Below are 19,138 nucleotides of genomic sequence, written 5' to 3' on the forward strand. Positions count from 1 at the left end.
AGGAGAAGACCAATTTGGTTTCAGGAAAAGTATAGGGACAAGGGAAGCAATTTTAGGCCTCAGATTAATAGTAGAAGGAAGATTAAAGAAAAACAAACCAACATACTTGGCGTTTATAGACCTAGAAAAGGCTTTCGATAACGTAGACTGGAATAAAATGTTCAGCATTTTAAAAAAATTAGGGTTCAAATACAGAGATAGAAGAACAATTGCTAACATGTACAGGAACCAAACAGCAACAATAACAATTGAAGAACATAAGAAAGAAGCCCTAATAAGAAAGGGAGTCCGACAAGGATGTTCCCTATCTCCGTTACTTTTTAATCTTTACATGGAACTAGCAGTTAATGATGTTAAAGAACAATTTAGATTCGGAGTAACAGTACAAGGTGAAAAGATAAAGATGCTACGATTTGCTGATGATATAGTAATTCTAGCTGAGAGTAAAAAGGATTTAGAAGAAACAATGAACGGCAGCATAGATGAAGTCCTACGCAAGAACTATCGCATGAAAATAAACAAGAACAAAACAAAAGTAATGAAATGTAGTAGAAATAACAAAGATGGACCGCTGAATGTGAAAATAGGAGGAGAAAAGATTATGGAGGTAGAAGAATTTTGTTATTTGGGAAGTAAAATGACTAAAGATGGACGAAGCAGGAGCGATATAAAATGCCGTATAGCACAAGCTAAACGAGCCTTCAGTAAGAAATATATTTTGTTTACATCAAAAATTAATTTAAATGTCAGGAAAAGATTTTTGAAAGTGTATGTTTGGAGTGTCGCTTTATATGGAAGTGAAACTTGGACAATCGGAGTATCTGAGAAGAAAAGATTAGAAGCTTTTGAAATGTGGTGCTATAGGAGAATGTTAAAAATCAGATGGGTGGATAAAGTGACAAATGAAGAGGTATTGCGGCAAATAGATGAAGAAAGAAGCATTTGGAAAAATATAGTTAAAAGAAGAGACAGACTTATAGGCCACATACTAAGGCATCCTGGAATAGTCGCTTTAATATTGGAAGGACAGGTAGAAGGGAAAAATTGTGTAGGCAGGCCACGTTTGGAGTATGTAAAACAAATTGTTGGGGATGTAGGATGTAGAGGGTATACTGAAATGAAACGACTAGCACTAGATAGGGAATCTTGGAGAGCTGCATCAAACCAGTCAAATGACTGAAGACAAAAAAAAAAAATTGATGTTTTAGATAATCCGATTTCAGATAATCAGGATCTTACTGCTTATATTAACTGTAATTATAGAATGAATTTAATATTATTGTAGTTATATTAAGAGACTTGTTCAGAAAACTTTAGGCCTGACACAGAGATAATGCAAGATGACCAAATGTCTGTAATATTTGTCAAGTATGACTCTTCCATTGGAAGTAGTGTGAAGTTTCAGATGCATGTGTTAGTGGCTTCTTTGTGGTGATTAAGTAATGTAAGCAAGCTTTTATGTTTTCTGAAAGATGAATAAAATTGAAATTTGAGCTATTGTAAAATACTTTTTTAAAAGGTGAAACCCAAATGAACATACAAAAAGAGTTAAAATTTATCTTTAAAAGATTTCCCTTGGTTTTTGACAATAGAAAGGTGGACTTTTGAATTTAAACATGGTTGTATATCCATTCAAGATGATGAATTCCCAGGATCTCCAAAAGCTGCTCAGTGATGATATAAAAATCTACTAAATAATCTCAGACTGAAGAAATGTTCACAAGCTTGCTGACATTACAAACATCTGGAAGACCATATCCACTTCATTCTATATTATGTTTGGGTATCATAAAGCTTTCCACTCAGAAGGTGCCCCATTTGTTAATAGTCTACCAAAAACACATTTGACTGAACACTTTTATATAAACACAATTCCACTGAGTTCCTTTGGCATTTTATAACAATAAATGAAATGTGGATCCAATATTACACACCAGACCAAACAGATGTTGGGAGCAGGTAAAAGTGCACCAAAGAAACCAAAAATGGTTCTATCTGCAGGATAAGTCATGACCATAGATTTTTGGGATTCTTATGATGTGATACTTAAAAAAGGCAAGACCATCACCGGGAAGTATTGCGCTTCATTGCTGGACTGATTAAAGGATGCTATTAGGTTAAATGTCCATATATAACCAAAAAGAAGGTGCTTTTTCACCAGGATAATATGCTTGCACACATCTTACAGTGTTGCTCCAAAACTCCGTAACCTACATTTCAAAGTGCTTCGATAAGCACTGTATTTGGCTCCCAGTGATTACTTCTCTTCCCAAACCTGAAGAAACGGCTTACTGAACGAAGACTCACTTCAAATGATGAGGTCAAAGATGAGACAATGCTTATTTTATAGATTAGGATAAACCGCATTATACTGAGGGTATTAAAAAGTTGATAAGACGTATGTCTAAATGCATCAAATTGCAAGGTATGACATTGAAAGATGAAAAAAATTGGGAAAAATCTTGTGTTTTTTGTCAGGTCAAGAACTTTCCAAATATCTCTTGTATTTTAACAATAATAATTTCAGTAAAATATGGAAATCATTTATTTTTAAATATTTCTATCCTTTAAAACCCTTTAACAAATAAATTGTACTAATTAAATCACTGACTACAGCTGTGTATATGTTCATTTTACAAATTTTGGCAATCATAATTAATTTATACAAAAATTATATTTTAGTGTTCAAAAAATAAAAAATTCAGTTTCAGTTAAAAATCAGATTCAGTACAATTAATGAAGGTTCACACAAACCTTTCCCTGGTAGAGGAGTGGCACCAGTTCGTTTTCTATCTTTAGCCCAAGTATTAAATCTATGAGCTGGTGTTGGTCTTCGACTTCTATCAGACCAATCTGATGTATCTGAAGAGTGAGTTTTTGGTGTAGGTAAATCCCAGCTGGATTTACGTGAGGGTGTAGGATCATCTTCATCCCAGCTTGTCCTGTAAATTAAGTCATAAAAAAATATATATGATAGATACATATTATTTTTAAAACCTTTAAACTAAATATGAAATTATATATATTTATATAAATAGCATAAAATATATCTAAATAATCAAAAATAATTTAATAAAAAGAGATCATATTTTTCTGGTTTTTATATGATTATCTACTTCATATTACCTGGAGACAAGTAACAGGCAATGGTACAGCAGTGTGAATTATGATTTTTAGTACAGGCATGCAACATCACTCAGCATGCAGAATCTTTATTATATTCAATACATTGTATTTTTATTTATTATAAAATAATATAACTAAGACAATGTAATTATACATTTATACAAATATACTGGTTGATTACCACTGAAATTATATACAGCGGTAGGTAATCCATTCTAATTGAATGAATCACAGCATACAAGTTGAATATCATTTAAAAGAATATTTTAAAGATTAAAAAGATCCATTACAATAGAAAAGTTTTAATTTTTCTGAAAATTACATTTATGGCATACTTCAGGGCTTTAACTGCAACACCAATCTCAATTCACTAATACAAATTCACTAATACTGTGAACAATGCATAAAAGTGGTGTTGACCTTGACTGGCTAACTGAACTGCAGATTGAGAGCTGCATTTTTTATATTTATAAAAAATGCTAAACAAATATTAATAAGATGTAATTATATTACAAAATAAAATTATATCACGCATTATAGTTATTGTTATTATTACTTTGCACTTTATTACGTTGAAATTTTTGCAGTCATATTATTAAAATTAATAATTTAAAAAATGTATTTAATAAATTAAATAATACTTTGTGATAGTAACTGCATCCTATTTTGATTGCAATACCATTACTATTATAATTATTAATTACTCTCTATTAATATTAACCATTCTGTATATCAGGATCTAAACAAAGGAAGGTTTAATCAGTCCATGAGATTTGAGAGTAAAACAGTTTAATTTTAAAAGATGAGTTTTTTGTGTTTATAAATTTGGCATTTAAGGTTTTGAAAAAACCATAAGACTTAAATTAGATTTCAGAAAATTAATACAGATTGACATAAACTGTTTTACAATAAAAAACTTAAACTTAACATAATGCTAAATCCAACAAAAGATTATTTATATTGGAATTCATACATACAGGAAATATGACTTTTTTCAGTTTTAATGTAACCTTTAAAGTTAATTAAACATACTGAATTATTTCCACAAGGAAAATCGTAATAAAAGTACATACATAAGCAAGGCACACATAAAGTATATGATACTCATAGTTTATTAAATTAAGTTAATAGTAGTGTTCACAGAAGTAAGGATAGACCAAAACCCAGGGCTACTTTCATCACCATAAAATGAAATGACGATTATATACCAATGATGAGAGGAGAGGGTGTATAATCATCATTAGTGTATGGTTTTGTAAAAAAAAAATAGTGCTGTTAATTAATAATTTTATTTTTTCCTATTAGTTTAATACTTTTAAAAATGACTGTAGTCGAATATATGAAACATTTCTTAAGTTAAAATGAAAATTGTAGATTTTGATGAGGAAATTATTGAAAAAGAATTTTCTAGTTTAAAATGTGATAAGGCAAAATGTGTGCACATGAATTAAAAGAACAAAATAGTAAATACGGATATGTGAAAACTGACTGAACAGCTACATTATTATACAATTCTTGATTTATCAATACCCACTGAAATGGGCAAGAAAGAAACTTAATTATATAGAAAAAATTAAAATAAAAGTTAATGAACACGTTTTTTTTAATAATAATAATAATAATAATAACCATAAATAATGTTAATTAAATATTTATTGTTTTAATTTTATTATTTAGCATCAATAGGTATTATTCACATAAACTCATCTAGAAAATGAAGTTATTTACATCAACCTGTAAAGTTTTAATTAAATTCATGTTTAAAAATGTTGACATACATGAGGATAACACTAAATTATCCTAAATTAACAAAGTAGTCTGATTTGATTTATGTTTGCAATATGATTACTAGCAAACACAAATCAATCCAGAATACTCCAAATCAAACTGCAATGATTTATAAATAAGAGAACTAAATATTACAGACCAATCTTTACAAGTACACAATATAGAAAAGTAATAATATTGTATAATAGATATACAAGTAAAAAAAAAAAAAAAAAAACAAAAAACAGGATATCAGAAGAGGAAATACTGAGTAATAATAGTTATCAACTAATAGTAATCAATATAACTTATCAATAGTTGTATAAACATATATAAGATGAAGTTATGTTAAAATTCTTAAAATAATATTTATATTTACTCACAACTAAAAGCTGATGCTTAATTACAGTTACAATACTTTTTATAAATGATAAATTATTAGCAGCATATGAAAAATGCTAAGCCTGACCAGGATTATAACTCAAAAAATTGTAAGTTTTGTGGTTTACATAATACAAAACAGAAAATTAATGGTCATCCTACTTTCACTAACCCTATAGTCCTAAAAGGGTTCATGTCACAATATATATTCCATATTTCAGTGAGAAGATATACATATTGTATTTTACGTAAACAAGCATAAGTAAACAAATGCAAAATATATTGGAATAACAGATATGGTTTTGCTTCACCAGAAAATCAGAATCAATAGTTGTATGTATTTCACTAGTTATTGTATCTAACTTCATACGGGTTCTTCAAACTACACAGATCCATCACCTTACCACCATACAGGCCTGATAAATGTTATTCCAGCAGAGATAATCATGTAGGACCATATCAATCTGTTTAATTTTTGATAACATTTACCCTTTTTAATAATATTGGCCTGCACAATCTTCTATAATTAAAACATAAACTGACTGATAAAAACAGTTTCTTACCATGATATGTAGAACCCTAATCAAAACTTAAAAAATTAAATAATCAAATACATACTACAAAAATTAATCTTTTCTTTATCATTAATTATGATTAACTTAGCAACACTCTGTGTTACATTACTCGCCAAAAAGTCATTTTTCCACACAGTCACTTTTCCACCTTAAAAGTTTTGAAATTTTAAGAATTTTAATTCTTTCTCTGATTTTTTTCTAAAATTCACTTCAACATAAAATAGAACTTATAAATAGAACGTATAAATAGAAAGAAAACCCTGCAATGAAATTTTTACAGTATTTCCTGGTGTCTTAAGTACTTCTTTCAGTTACTTATCAAAGACATTTCAAATAAACTGAAATATTAACACAACAAAAAATGCAGATTACCTTGAAGGAGTATCTTTAATTTTGATATTTGGTGTTAACGGTTCATCTTTGAATCGAACATCAGGTGTTGTCTCTTCCCAATTTCGACTACTCCTTTCAGACCTATAACTCAAATCACCATATTCTTTATCACGACTTTTGCTTCTGTGATGGTCCCTGTCTCTTTCTAAAATAAAATAAAAACAATCATTAGCAAATACATTTGTTTTATAATGTGATACTGGATTTTATTTAAGATATGTCAAAGTTAGTTTATCACTGAAAAGCATTGTCTTGACTGGTATTGGTCCCTAACCTACTTTGTTTCAATGTATAGGAAACACTCCATCTTTATAACAAATATCTCTTTGGCCTCTACAAAACTTAATCATTATTTTCACCAATTTTTGATAGAAAAATCATTAATATTAAATAATAAATCATCAATGTGAGATTGGTAAGAACTTACTACTGGCTGACTAGATAGAGTTTTTAACAACTTACCAACAAAAGCCAAATTTATTATCATAAAAATTAAATTTATTATGCTACCAAATAATGAGGTTCAAATTATAGATCATTAGATATCACATGTGACATGCAGCATGCTAAAGGCATAAGAACATAATTGACCAGAATATCTGCTTAATTTATTTACGATTATCGACTTAACTAAACATTTACTTCTATAAAGAATTAAAAAATAACAGGCAAATGCAAAAAATTATATTTAATTTCATACACCATGTTCTGTAACACTGTAAAAGAATTTTATGCATACACCATTAAAAACTTGTATTTTAATCAAATAGCTAAAAGCAAGAAAAACTAAGAAAATTGCAAGGAAAATTCAGTATTCACTATTAATGAAAAAATGTTTACACTTAACAAACTTTTTAATAACAGCATGAAATATACAACAAATGAAAAATAAGGGTTCAACCACAAAACAATTCAGTCAAATGATAAGGTAGTAATTTAAAACTACCTAACTCAAGGAATTCTAAACATAAAACAATAATGGAGAATAAAATGTAATAATATTCTAGTGTAGGAAAAAAACAAAGTTCAACATTATATTAAATTAAATTGCCCAGGTTTCCTTAATAACCACAGACGTCTATCTTACGTTAGCAGCTCACTGTGTAAGCTATACAGTGATCCACACTGAACGAATACCGATCCACAGAACCAAGAAAAAGGCAACAAGAATAACAAATAGGGCCAAACGATTAAAATGATCTACCAAAAGTAGTTATTATTGGTATGAAACAAACAATTCCATCCAGTGCTTCAAGGCTTCCTTCATGCAAACATCACTTGACTAGTACTAAAGCTTAACTATTGCTGGCCTATTTGACGAATAATATTCCCATACAGAGTAATTCAGACAGATAAATTTAACTTTGCACCAAACGACAACTAGTAGGCTAAAAAAATTTGTTCCAATACAGAGGTATAAAAGAGCTGACATCAACTGATTTGTTATAATATAAAAATAGCTTAAGGTTAATAAGCAATAGCAATGTGACTAATTCACATGGTATTCCAGAAGTGTACAAATAACTTGTGCGGCGTTGTTAAATCAGCAACTATTCTTCATATAATGAATGTAATGTGCTTATTGTATCCCAGGATTACAAAGCCTGAATATGCTGTTAACAATTCAAAAACACAATAACGATCAGAAGGCAGCATTAGTGTACCAGTAGTAGTGGTACACATAACTGGTTCAGCTGAATTTTAAATTGTCAACCTACTACACAAAAAGCCAAGTATAAAACCCTCTCCACCATCCCAATTGGCCAAAATTAAAAGAGGACTATTCAGACGAAAAAATCTATAATGCTGATGAATCTGGTCTTTTTTTTTTAACTGACACCAGAAAGTTTGGTTTAAAGGCAAAACACGATTGGGAGGAAAATTATCAAAAGAAAGAGTAACCACCGTACTAATTACTACAAATATGACTGAAACTGACAAAAAAAAAACTTCTGGTTATAGGGAAAAGTGCTAAACCCCGATGTATTAAAAATTTGAAATTGCTTCCTGTTGAGTAGGAAAGTAACAAGAAAACTTGTTACTTTCAAGTGACATCTTTATGTCTCGGTTACGAAAATGGGACTGTAAATTAAAGATTGAAAATGACAACATTGAGGAACTGTCCATCTCATCCACATGTTGAAAATCTTTCTTGAATAAAGTTAGTGTTCTTCCCACCAAAAACAACAGCAGCCTTACAGCCCTTAGATCAAGGCGTGATCAAGTCTGTAAAAGTCCACTACAAAAACCACCACCATTTTTACAAAATTATTTAGATCAAAAAAAGGAAACACAAATAACTATTCTGGATGGTACAATTATATTAGAAAGATCAAGGAATGAGGTTTCTCCACCGACTGTAAAAAATTACTTTTGACATGCAGTATTTTTACCACAGGCTGGCTAAGTTACTGATGTAGCACGAGAAGAATATTTGGCGGAATGGGGCAATAGTCTGCAAAACCAACTGTTGTCAAATGCATTGTCTGAAGATTATCAAGAGGTTTAAAAACAAAGATTTAAAAACGCATGAAACTGTAACAGATGATGATGTAGTGGCTTCAGTGCTAGCAGAAATAGACAGGGATGTAGGTAATGACAATGAAGGTAATAACAACAACGATGAAGACGTCAACTCACCAAATAGTTTTAGCAGCAAGAAAACCATTTGCTGGTTTCTCAGTTTTACAAAAATTGCTAATAAAGAAACAAAGAGTGTTTATTTTGATTTAAAAAACAAACTTTAAAAACTGTATTACAACACAAAATGTTCGAAACAAAGCAAAATAACCAACTTTTTGCAGAAAAAATAATTTTACAATTTTTCTCTATCTTCTTATATCATATTTGTATTTATTATTCCATATTTTTGTTTTTTATATTATTTTATTACAGAAAAAATTTTTTATTATTTTTAATGATTCTTATTTTACTGTATTACAATACCTGTGTAGATGGCATATTAAAGTAGTACCAATAAGCTACCTAAACATCGGTTATTGTGACTATTGGTTATAATGACCTAAAATCGTCGGTTCCTTGGAGGTCACTGCAAACGATATTTACTGTATATAAAAATGAATGTTTGTTTGTTTGTCTTGTGCATTCATATATTTATGCATTCCTATACCATTCATCTGATAGTGATGAAACTTTGATGAGTTGTTGTGCTCATGCTCACAAAGGTTTCTGAATTAGTTTGGACCCAATAGGTGGTACTGGTGGGGGGGTCAAGATATTTTGAAAAACTGTATTTATGGTTCGATTTGGCTCATGTTCAGAATATGTATTAATTACATGAAAAGAAATATTTTAGTGAAAAATGGACCAACTAAGTGGTGCCGGTATCAAGATATTTACAAAACAAACCAAAAAAATAGACAAACAGACTTACTTCTTCTGTATGTATAAAAGGTAATGTTCGTATGTGTGTTCGCTACAGACTAAAAGACTACTGGGTCGATTTATGTGTAGGTTTTTGTAAAATGATCCGTGTTGTCCAGAGAAGGTTTAAAGCTATTGAATTCCTCAATCTGACGAATAGAAAGAATGTTAGGGGTATTTTGAACTGACTACTGTATTCAGAGAGTATTTGAATTAAATCCAATAGGTAGTGCTGTTTTGACAATTGGATTTATTTACATTCTGACTTTTATAAAGTGAAAGGTTAAATTCTGTGAAGTTCCGTAACGTTCAGTTTTTTAATGTTTTATTCCACTTTCAATTGTGTTCATTTAAATTATACATATACTCAATTCTAACAACAGTGAAGCATTGCTGGGTCTGCTAGTTACATTGTAAACATTACATTATAAACATGTTAACATTCTAAACAGGTTATACTGTAAAGAATGTTACATATAAAAGGTTAACATTACATTATATCAACATTACATTATAAAAACTATATACTACATTATATTACATAATTTTATAGCTCACTATTACTTAACATTTTATAAACTTCACTAAATAATCTCCCAAGGTTTAAACAATATTTAATATTGATTCAGTAAGACATTAAAGAAAATATTTAATATTATTTATATATAACATTTACCTCTGTTATAATATTTTGAATCATCATATTTAATGTCTTTGGTACTAGCAGCAACACCTCTTCCCCTACGACGATTTCTTTCTTCAAGCCTTAATCTTGCTTCATATGATAAACCACCAGTGTGTGTTGGAGTTTCATTAGTGACCCGTCGTAGATGTCTGAAAAAGTTAAACAAATTAAATCAAAATAATGATAAGGAAATTGTTCCTAACCAATCTTCATCTTAGATAGAAAGTGAATCAGAAAATAAAGTTTTATGCTAAATTTAAAGTTAATGAAACTTAAAAGAGTTTCAATGACAATAAAACTGCTAATTCTTCATAAATTCTAAAGATCAACAAATCAAGCAATTATAAAAATATAATTCAGTAAACGAGTCCATTTGGGAGTCAGACAATCAAAACTTATACAAATAAATATTAAAAGAACATTATTGACAGATTATAACCATACAACTGTACCATAGAATCTCTTCCCCACAGGGCTCAGTATATTGTAGTTTTTTACGTTTCTACTCTTAAGTAACTTTTTAAAATTTCTTTCATTTCTGCAGAAGACAAATATACTATTCTAAGTAAAATATTACCTTTCTTTATCTCTATCCTTATGTTTCTTTTTGCTATTTGAATGTCTTGGGCTATCTTCAATACACCTGTCATCATCTTCCTCTTTATATGACGTTAATTTTGATTTTTTTATTTCACGCTCCTCTGACTGCTCTTTTTCCCTTCTTCTCTGTTCTAAAAAATCAATAATTGAATCTTAGGATATGAATGATTAATATTACTATTATTATTATTATGAATTGTTAAAATAATAAGTTTTAATTTTTTTATAGTATCTTTCTAACTGACTATGACTACATTTGAAAGTAATAAATATATTCAATATAATATTAATGCATATTTAATCTATTAATATAATAAATTAATAATTCAATGATTTAAAATGCAATTCAGAAAGAATAGAAATATATAAAATCACCTGAAAGTTCAATATAGATATATAAAACCATACTGTGGCTCACTAAAGCTATTCCGTCTGCAATGTGTCAACTTCTAACAAAATCTGTACATAACATTAAATTTAATTACAATTCTTTCTTTGATTTAAAAATTTTTTTGATCAACAAAGCCCCGTTATTATCACTTATATGATCCTATTGTGCAACAGCCACATTGGGCTAAATAATGTGGCAACAGCCACATTATTTTGCATTGTTTTGCAATGCAACAGCCACTCAGGGCTAAAATCAGGACCAGGAGCTTGTCAGTTACACAATAAATAAAATGAAATATTATATTCAAAATAAAAGAAAGTAAAAGAGTGATAAAGTTACACATAAAGTGAAAGAATCAATCTTGACCAAAATTTCCTGTACAAGTTATTGGCAGCCTCAGTGATCATCTTTTACATGATGCTGCAGGTTATACGATCTGATCCAATAAAAGAATTTGAATTACAGGAAGTGATTTTGTTATTCATCTTTTATGTAGATCATTGATTCCCAAAGTGGTCCAGGTGGACCCCCAGGGGTTCACGGAAGACTCGACGGGGGTCTACATTGGCGTGACAAATAAATGGGGGTTCACAATTCGTAAGCGGGGGGTCCACGAAAATTCATCTGGTTTCGATAGTGAAGAACTAAAATGTTGGCTTGAGTTTGCGTATCAATCTAGGCAGATAATGTTTTGAGAAACTCAGTGACTGTTACTTGTAAAAACTTGCATATTCCATAGTACAACGAACGTGTCGAGACTTGCAAAGCACCGCCACTGCCGCCGTCCGCAACGTTTGCTCAGACGTGCAAAGGGACGAAATACGACTTGTGGTGTGTGTGCTAGCAATCTTGCATGAACTTGTTTGATTTTTCACTAATATAAATACGATTGCCAAGGATAAACGTTACTCATTTGTTTCCATAATTTCGAAAAGAAAAGTAAAGTGAATAGATGTTAGTGTTTGCCAGTGTCGGAAAAAGTAGTAAGTACTTACCTGCTTTTTTGTTATACTTACTTTTATTTTATTTATTGTTTATTTATTTATTTGACAATTTATTGTACACGTCAGTAAACAAAAAATGCACAAATTACAAAAAATACGTAGGTACAAAAGGCGAGGCTTATTCCTAAAAGAAATCTCTTCCAACCCACCTGCGATAAAGATATATTTATGTTGTAATAAGTATATTTGTAATGTTTGTGTGTAGTAGGTACGTATTAAAAATAAATACTGAACAGAGCCATTATTAGAGATTCCCTAAAAGAACAGAAAGCCGAGAAAGGTTGAACTTTTTGTCCCTACTTTATTAGTAATATTTTTTTTACCCGACTGTGTGGTGGTTCACTAATAATTATATACATTTATACATCATTTTTAAAATGATGTATAATTTCTCTTCCAGAAATTCATGAAGAGCTACTATTCGCGAAAACTTTGGAGACGGATAAAGGTGAATCAATATTTAATGTCCTGAGCGATTTTTTTAACGAAAAATCAATTCCATTCTGAGTGATAGATTTCACCAATCGCTTCAACTTGTAATTAATGCTGTTAACAAGATAAGAAGCAATGCATTGAATATGCGTTTATTTGCCCAATTGTGCGATGAAAATGATGAAGACTTCCAACACGATTGCTCTTACATACTGAAGAACGTTGGTTGTTGAAAGGTGCATGTTTAACAAGATTTTACTCACTTTTTGAATCAGTTTTAGAGTTTCTGGAAGGTAAAGATTCAGATTTAAAAGAAAACCTGATCACTTTGAAAGCTGACATCGCGTATTTGACAGATTTGTTCAAAAAATTTAATGACATTAACTTACAATTACAAGGGGACAGTCTCAATTTAATAAAAACAAAGGGTGTAATTTCAGCTTTTCTTGGAAAATTGAAATTTATGAAGCAAAATATTAGTTGGCGCGTATTTTCCCAGTTTTCAAACTTGTCACAGGTAGAATGCCTTGATGAGGATATTCAGACATACGTTCAACATTTAATTGCCCTGCATGATGACTTCAAAATCAGATTTGAAGATATTCTGACGATGGAAATACCACCATGGATCATAAATCCATTTGATGAAACGCAAGTGGAGAATGTGATATTACAAGAGGAGCTACTCGAGCTTAGCACTAATGAGGAGCTGAAGGTGAAATTTAAAAGAGAGTATCAAACATTTTGGCTGCAGTCAGAAATACCAGAAAAATATCCTGGACTGTGGGGAATTGCGAGAAAGCTTTTGATAGCGTTTCCCTCGTCATATCTTGTCGAAAAAAGTTTTAGTGTCATTACAAACCTTTTATCAAAAAAAAGAGCAGATTCAATATCACAGAACGGGGAGATTTGCGCTTATTCCTAACAAAACTGAGCCAAATATTGATAATTTGCTGTCAATCCATCAAGTACATCCCTCCCATTAAAATTGTAACTATTTTGTGACTGTCATTGTAGAAGTTACATTACGTTATTAATGTTTAATTTTAATTATATTATGGCAATTTTATTATATTACATTGCAATATGATAACAATAATAATTAATAGTGTAATGATTACATATTTGAATAAATGCAACACAAAAAAATATACTATTTTTCTTTTGCTTTTTACCACTTTGAATGGGAAGTTTTCTAAATAAAATAAGTGAGAATCGATTGTTTTCTTGTGCTGTGAGTAGATGTCAAAAATGTAAAGTTGGATGGAAGCATTTTTTTTGATTGGCCAACTTTACTTTTTTGACATTCACTAACAGCACAGTCAATCAAAAATTAACCGATCAATCCTCACTTTTTTTCAGAAGCTGTTAGTTCATGGAACTCAGCCGCAACGCAAATTTTCATAGTTAAATCTAATCTTCACATTTTCCGTCGACTGGAAATATGGTAGAAATCTAGCTGCAGGGGGTCCACCAGAACCAGCCAAATTTTGAAAGTGGTCTATGAGAAAAATAAGTTTGGGAACCTCTGATGTAGATGTTTCAGATTACTCCAAAGAATTTCATAATACCACTACAGTATTATATGCACAAATTACAAATTATTAAATATGGTCTACACTAAAAAAGTTAATAAAATACTGTACCAGCTAGTTTATCTAATCCTAGTAAAGAAGGTTTAGGAACTTTAAATTCTATATTAGTTCCAGGCAAAGGTTTCTTTTTAATAATTAAACCACCTTTCTCTTCTTTTGTTCCATCTAAACGATAAATTCCATTTTCATCTTCATCCATGCTGTATCTAAAACAGAAAAACTTTATTTATTATAATTTTTATTTTTATTTATAAAATAATTATATTAAATGTAAGTAAACAGCTATGTTAAATTAAAAAAAATTACTTAAAATCTAAAACTAGATCACCATTAAACAATCATCATGAGTAAGTAGATACTCAGCAATTATTACATAAAAAATAAATAAAAAATTAACAAAAAACAACATCGATTTCTTACAGTGATTAAAGATTAAAAATAAATACTACTGTTGATCAAAACAGTAAAAAGAGTCATATTAGGTCAAAAGTTTTTTTTTATTTTAGTTCTACAAACAATGGTAGAAATATTAATTTTATAATGTTTCATAAGTATTGGTGATTTGTCAGTTAGCATTTATTATAATTTCTTCATTTACTTATTTTTTAGTTATTTATTTATATGTACATACCCTAACTTTCTACTGGTGATGTTTCCTCAGTAATCTAAAAGCCTATCTGAATTTAGTTTTAAAATGATTTTTTTTTTATATATATGAGGTGTGGCTATTGAATAACAAAACTAATGCTGTAAAGTATTTTATTTTAAATTTATACATATTTAGTTATTATCCCCTTCAATATACACTCCTCCTCTACCCCTACAATGCTCTATGCGAATTTTGGATTGTTTGAAACAGTGCTGGAAGTCTTCTTCTGTAAGCTCTTTCATGACACGTGCCGCTTTGTTTTGCACAGATTCAACAGTCTGAAATTCTGTTTCTTTTAATGCAGATTTTAACTTGGAAAACAGATAAAGTCACATGGTGCAAGGTCAGGCGAATAAGGTGGATGGTCTAACACTGAGATGTTATACTTGGCTAGAAGCATCTTGACAGACAATGCAGTGTGAGCCAGTGCGTTGTCCTGAAGAACCCATGACTTGTTCTTTCACAATTCGGGTCGTTTTTTCTTATTTTTTCACTGAGTTGAGCAAGAACCTTAAAGTAGTAATGGTGATTAATAGTTTGACCTTCAGGAACCCAGTGAAGGTACACAATCCCATGAATATCGAAAAATACAAGACCCGAGAAAACATCACTTCAACGTCTTCTCGGCCATCTTGGAAATGCTTAAACCACTCAAAAACCTGTACACATGACAAACATTCATTGCTATATACTCTTTTTAATAAAACGTAAGTTTCACTAGCGGTTTTTCCAAGTTTTATATAAAATTTCACTACAATTCTTTGCTCTAATAAAACAATTATCATTTTTTCGGCAAAACAAAAAAGCAGATGTTATCCAAACGAAGGCCATGGCCAGACTAATATGTCTACAGAAATTGGAGTGGCAACAATTGAAAGAAAAGACTTCACACTACGCAGCTGTCAGTCGTATGAATTTGACACATGCACAGTATTTGAGCATGTCCCACAAGACTAATGCTACTACAGTAGCATTAGTCAGTAACTTACTACAGTAACTGTAGTAGCATTCATTAGTCTTATTATTTAATAGCCACACCTCGTACAGTTTTTGAACATTTTTTTTATTTTGCAAATTATAATACTATTCATAAATCACAGATTGATTTAAAAAAAGGTAAAATTACTAATATAAATAATAATTACTTTTCACATTTTAAAAAGCAATCAAGTTATTTCTACCTAAAGAAGTCCATAGTTTTTCTTTTGACTAGTTTTGGCACTTTTTCATTATCTTCAACTTCTATCTTCCTTTATATACATAATATACTTTCCCTTACTTTCACATATGGCCCATCAAATTAGTTTTTTCATAAAAGATTCTGCCACAATGCTACAAACTTCTTGCTTCAGCTTTGTACCTGGGACAGCAGACATATGGGACATGACACTCATCATCAATGGTCCTACACTCTGGACACAAGCCTGAATTAACCAAACCAAATCTCACCAACCTATCTCAAAAAGCACCAAGTTCATAAAAAAACTTGTAATATACTTTAAATATAATATTAAAATCAGCTTACTGATAGATTAGTTAATTCCCTCAAATTTTTTCCACTATTCCGCTACCTTCAGGAGGATTGATCTTATAATAATTTAGAATCAAAGTATAAAAATACATAAAATTCACCACATAATTATAAGAATAATATAGATGAAATACAGAGGTCATGAGAGGTTATGAGATCACCTCTTACAGCAATTATGGCAGAAATTTTTATGAATGAATTTGAAAACGCAATACTATCTACAATAATTAATAAACATCAAATTATTCTATATAAAAGATATGTGGATGACATCATAATTATTTTCAATCAACAAACTAATAATGAAGAAGACATAATAGTTAATGAAATTAATTTATTATATGAAAATATTAATTTTACGATGAACCAAGAAATTAACAATATCATTAATTGGATACAACAATCAATAAAAACTTTACTAATAATAAATTGGTTGTAAATATATATAGGAAACAACCCAGCAGAACACCATTATACAGTATGATTTTTTTCATCCAAATGGTAGCCGCCTCTCTCAATTACTTAATTTATAGACATAGAGAAATTAAATATATTAAACATAATACTATAAAATTAAATAACAAATTAAATAATATTAGATACATTGCTACATTAAATGGATAGAGTGAAAGTTTAATAAACAAATTATATTTCAGAATAAAAAATACATTATATATAAGAGAAAACATAAAACTAACACATAATAACTTAGGAATTGAATAATCTAAACTATAGAAAATGTAATAAAATATATAAATCATTTAATTTAAAGACAGCATATACCACTAATAATAAAATCATAAATTACATAAATAATAAAGGCTAAGACCCTAAAATCTAAAAATAAATATAATTGGAACAAACAAGGTGTATACAGTTTAAAATGCGAAGATTGCAATTTACGTATGACTAATCATACTTTTACAATCAGAGCTAAAGATCATATTAATTGCATAACAAAGACCATTCCAATTTTTCTAAACATATTTTAGATTCTAAACATAATTTTTCGAATAATATGCAGCCTTGTTTTAATACCTTGGTTAGATTTAATTATTATAAATATTTTTATTATTTGCTGGTTTATTCAAAAAAATAAAATGTTTATTTTGTTTATAGTAAAAATTATTTTTATTATAATCTCTAAACTAAATTCATGTGCATAACATTATTGTATTAATTAATTACACATTTGTAATAAACACACATTGAGTCTTTGAAGGATGGAACAAGACTGACTAACAATAGACCATTAGACAAATTCATTTTATAAGAATAAAAAAAAGTGAGAAATTATAAAGAGTAAAAGAAAGAGTGAACATTTATAAAAAGTGAAAATTTTTATTTTACAATAAAAAAGGAGGAAATTAGACCTGAGTCTTAACATAATTATAATCCAGATAATTTCATACAGATATTGGATTATTCCAATAATTTTTATAATACTATTAATCTAGAAAATTTTCACATATATATAATAATAACAATTGATTAATTAATGAACTAATTATATTCAAAGATGACATTTTATATAAACAAATAATAAATAACAATTATTAAATTTGTCAAACTGATTCCCCACTCAACAGTAATCATAACAATTGTGACATTCTTACAAGCTGGACATACTTATTATGATCAACTGTTAAGATTCTAATAATTTTATCTGGAGAATTTTATATATTTTTATATTTTGATTCTAAACTATTATAAGATCAATCCTCCTGAAGATGGTGAAATAGCAAAAAACATTTGAGGGAATAAACTAATCTTTTGGTAAGGTGATTTTAATATTATATTTAAATTAAACTATATTTTACCAAAATTCCCATGTTTGCAAAACTTAATTTAAACTTGTAATAGTTTCTTACAAGAAACCATTTGAGGGAAATCCACCTAACTCTCTGCATACTTTTCACATATGGAAAAATACCATGCATGTAACGGCCATCAAACAATGCAATCCACCTGGCCTGACATAAATGGAAACCTTCATCTATTTCTTTTATGCACCCAGAGGTAAGTTTGCCTCTCTCTCTATTTGACACTCGGTCACAAAGATATCAATGGGGTTAATATAAGAAATAACAAGGACCACCTCTCAAGAGACAACCCCATAGGCACCAATCACAGATAACAATAAGAGACGCTGGGCTCGCAACAAAATATTCATATAGTATTTGTTCCTCATCTAATGAGCCCAGACAGGTGCAGTATATAGCATTATAGCTTTGCACACCCATATATAGAAAACACATGGTTCTGAAATTATATGTGTGCTTGTGGCAATGGAAGTCTGCAACGCTTTTAATCATATGATCCACAGCACCATCAGGACTGTGCTGGTGAACAGGAACGTTTCCTCATACCTTCGAAGGATAATCCTTTCTTATCTCAATGGCTGCAAACTCATCTGCAAGGTGACAGACGGACCAGTTGAACAGCATATTCCACTATATTGTCTACGATAGTGTATTCCGGGTTCCATTACTGCTGGGAGTCATGGTTGCAGGGTATGCGAATGATCTTGCCCTCATGGTTGAAGCAAGCACACTGAGGGAGTCCATTGCCTGAATACAGGAGTCCTATGCTGCGATTACAGATTGGATAACAGGAGCAGGGCTA

The 19,138-nt window shown here is 29.8% G+C and overlaps 1 protein-coding gene across 2 annotated transcripts in view; it reads right to left on the bottom strand.

Annotated features, from left to right (window-relative positions):
* Prp16 (ATP-dependent RNA helicase l(1)G0007) overlaps positions 1-19,138 on the bottom strand; it is a 52,829-nt gene that overhangs the window by 28,041 nt on the left and 5,650 nt on the right. For both annotated transcript variants that reach the window (XM_075368195.1, XM_075368197.1), the window contains exons 2-6: positions 14,385-14,539; positions 10,889-11,042; positions 10,303-10,460; positions 6,222-6,387; positions 2,755-2,942 (exon numbers count right to left, since the gene is read on the bottom strand). In XM_075368195.1, the coding sequence (XP_075224310.1) occupies positions 2,755-2,942; positions 6,222-6,387; positions 10,303-10,460; positions 10,889-11,042; positions 14,385-14,532 (814 nt within the window). In that variant the 5' untranslated portion in view covers positions 14,533-14,539. The remainder of the gene's footprint in view (positions 1-2,754; positions 2,943-6,221; positions 6,388-10,302; positions 10,461-10,888; positions 11,043-14,384; positions 14,540-19,138) is intronic.

This window comes from Lycorma delicatula, chromosome 6 (genome assembly GCF_047948215.1).
Source record: "Lycorma delicatula isolate Av1 chromosome 6, ASM4794821v1, whole genome shotgun sequence".
In the NCBI taxonomy this organism is placed as follows: Eukaryota; Metazoa; Arthropoda; class Insecta; order Hemiptera; family Fulgoridae; genus Lycorma; species Lycorma delicatula.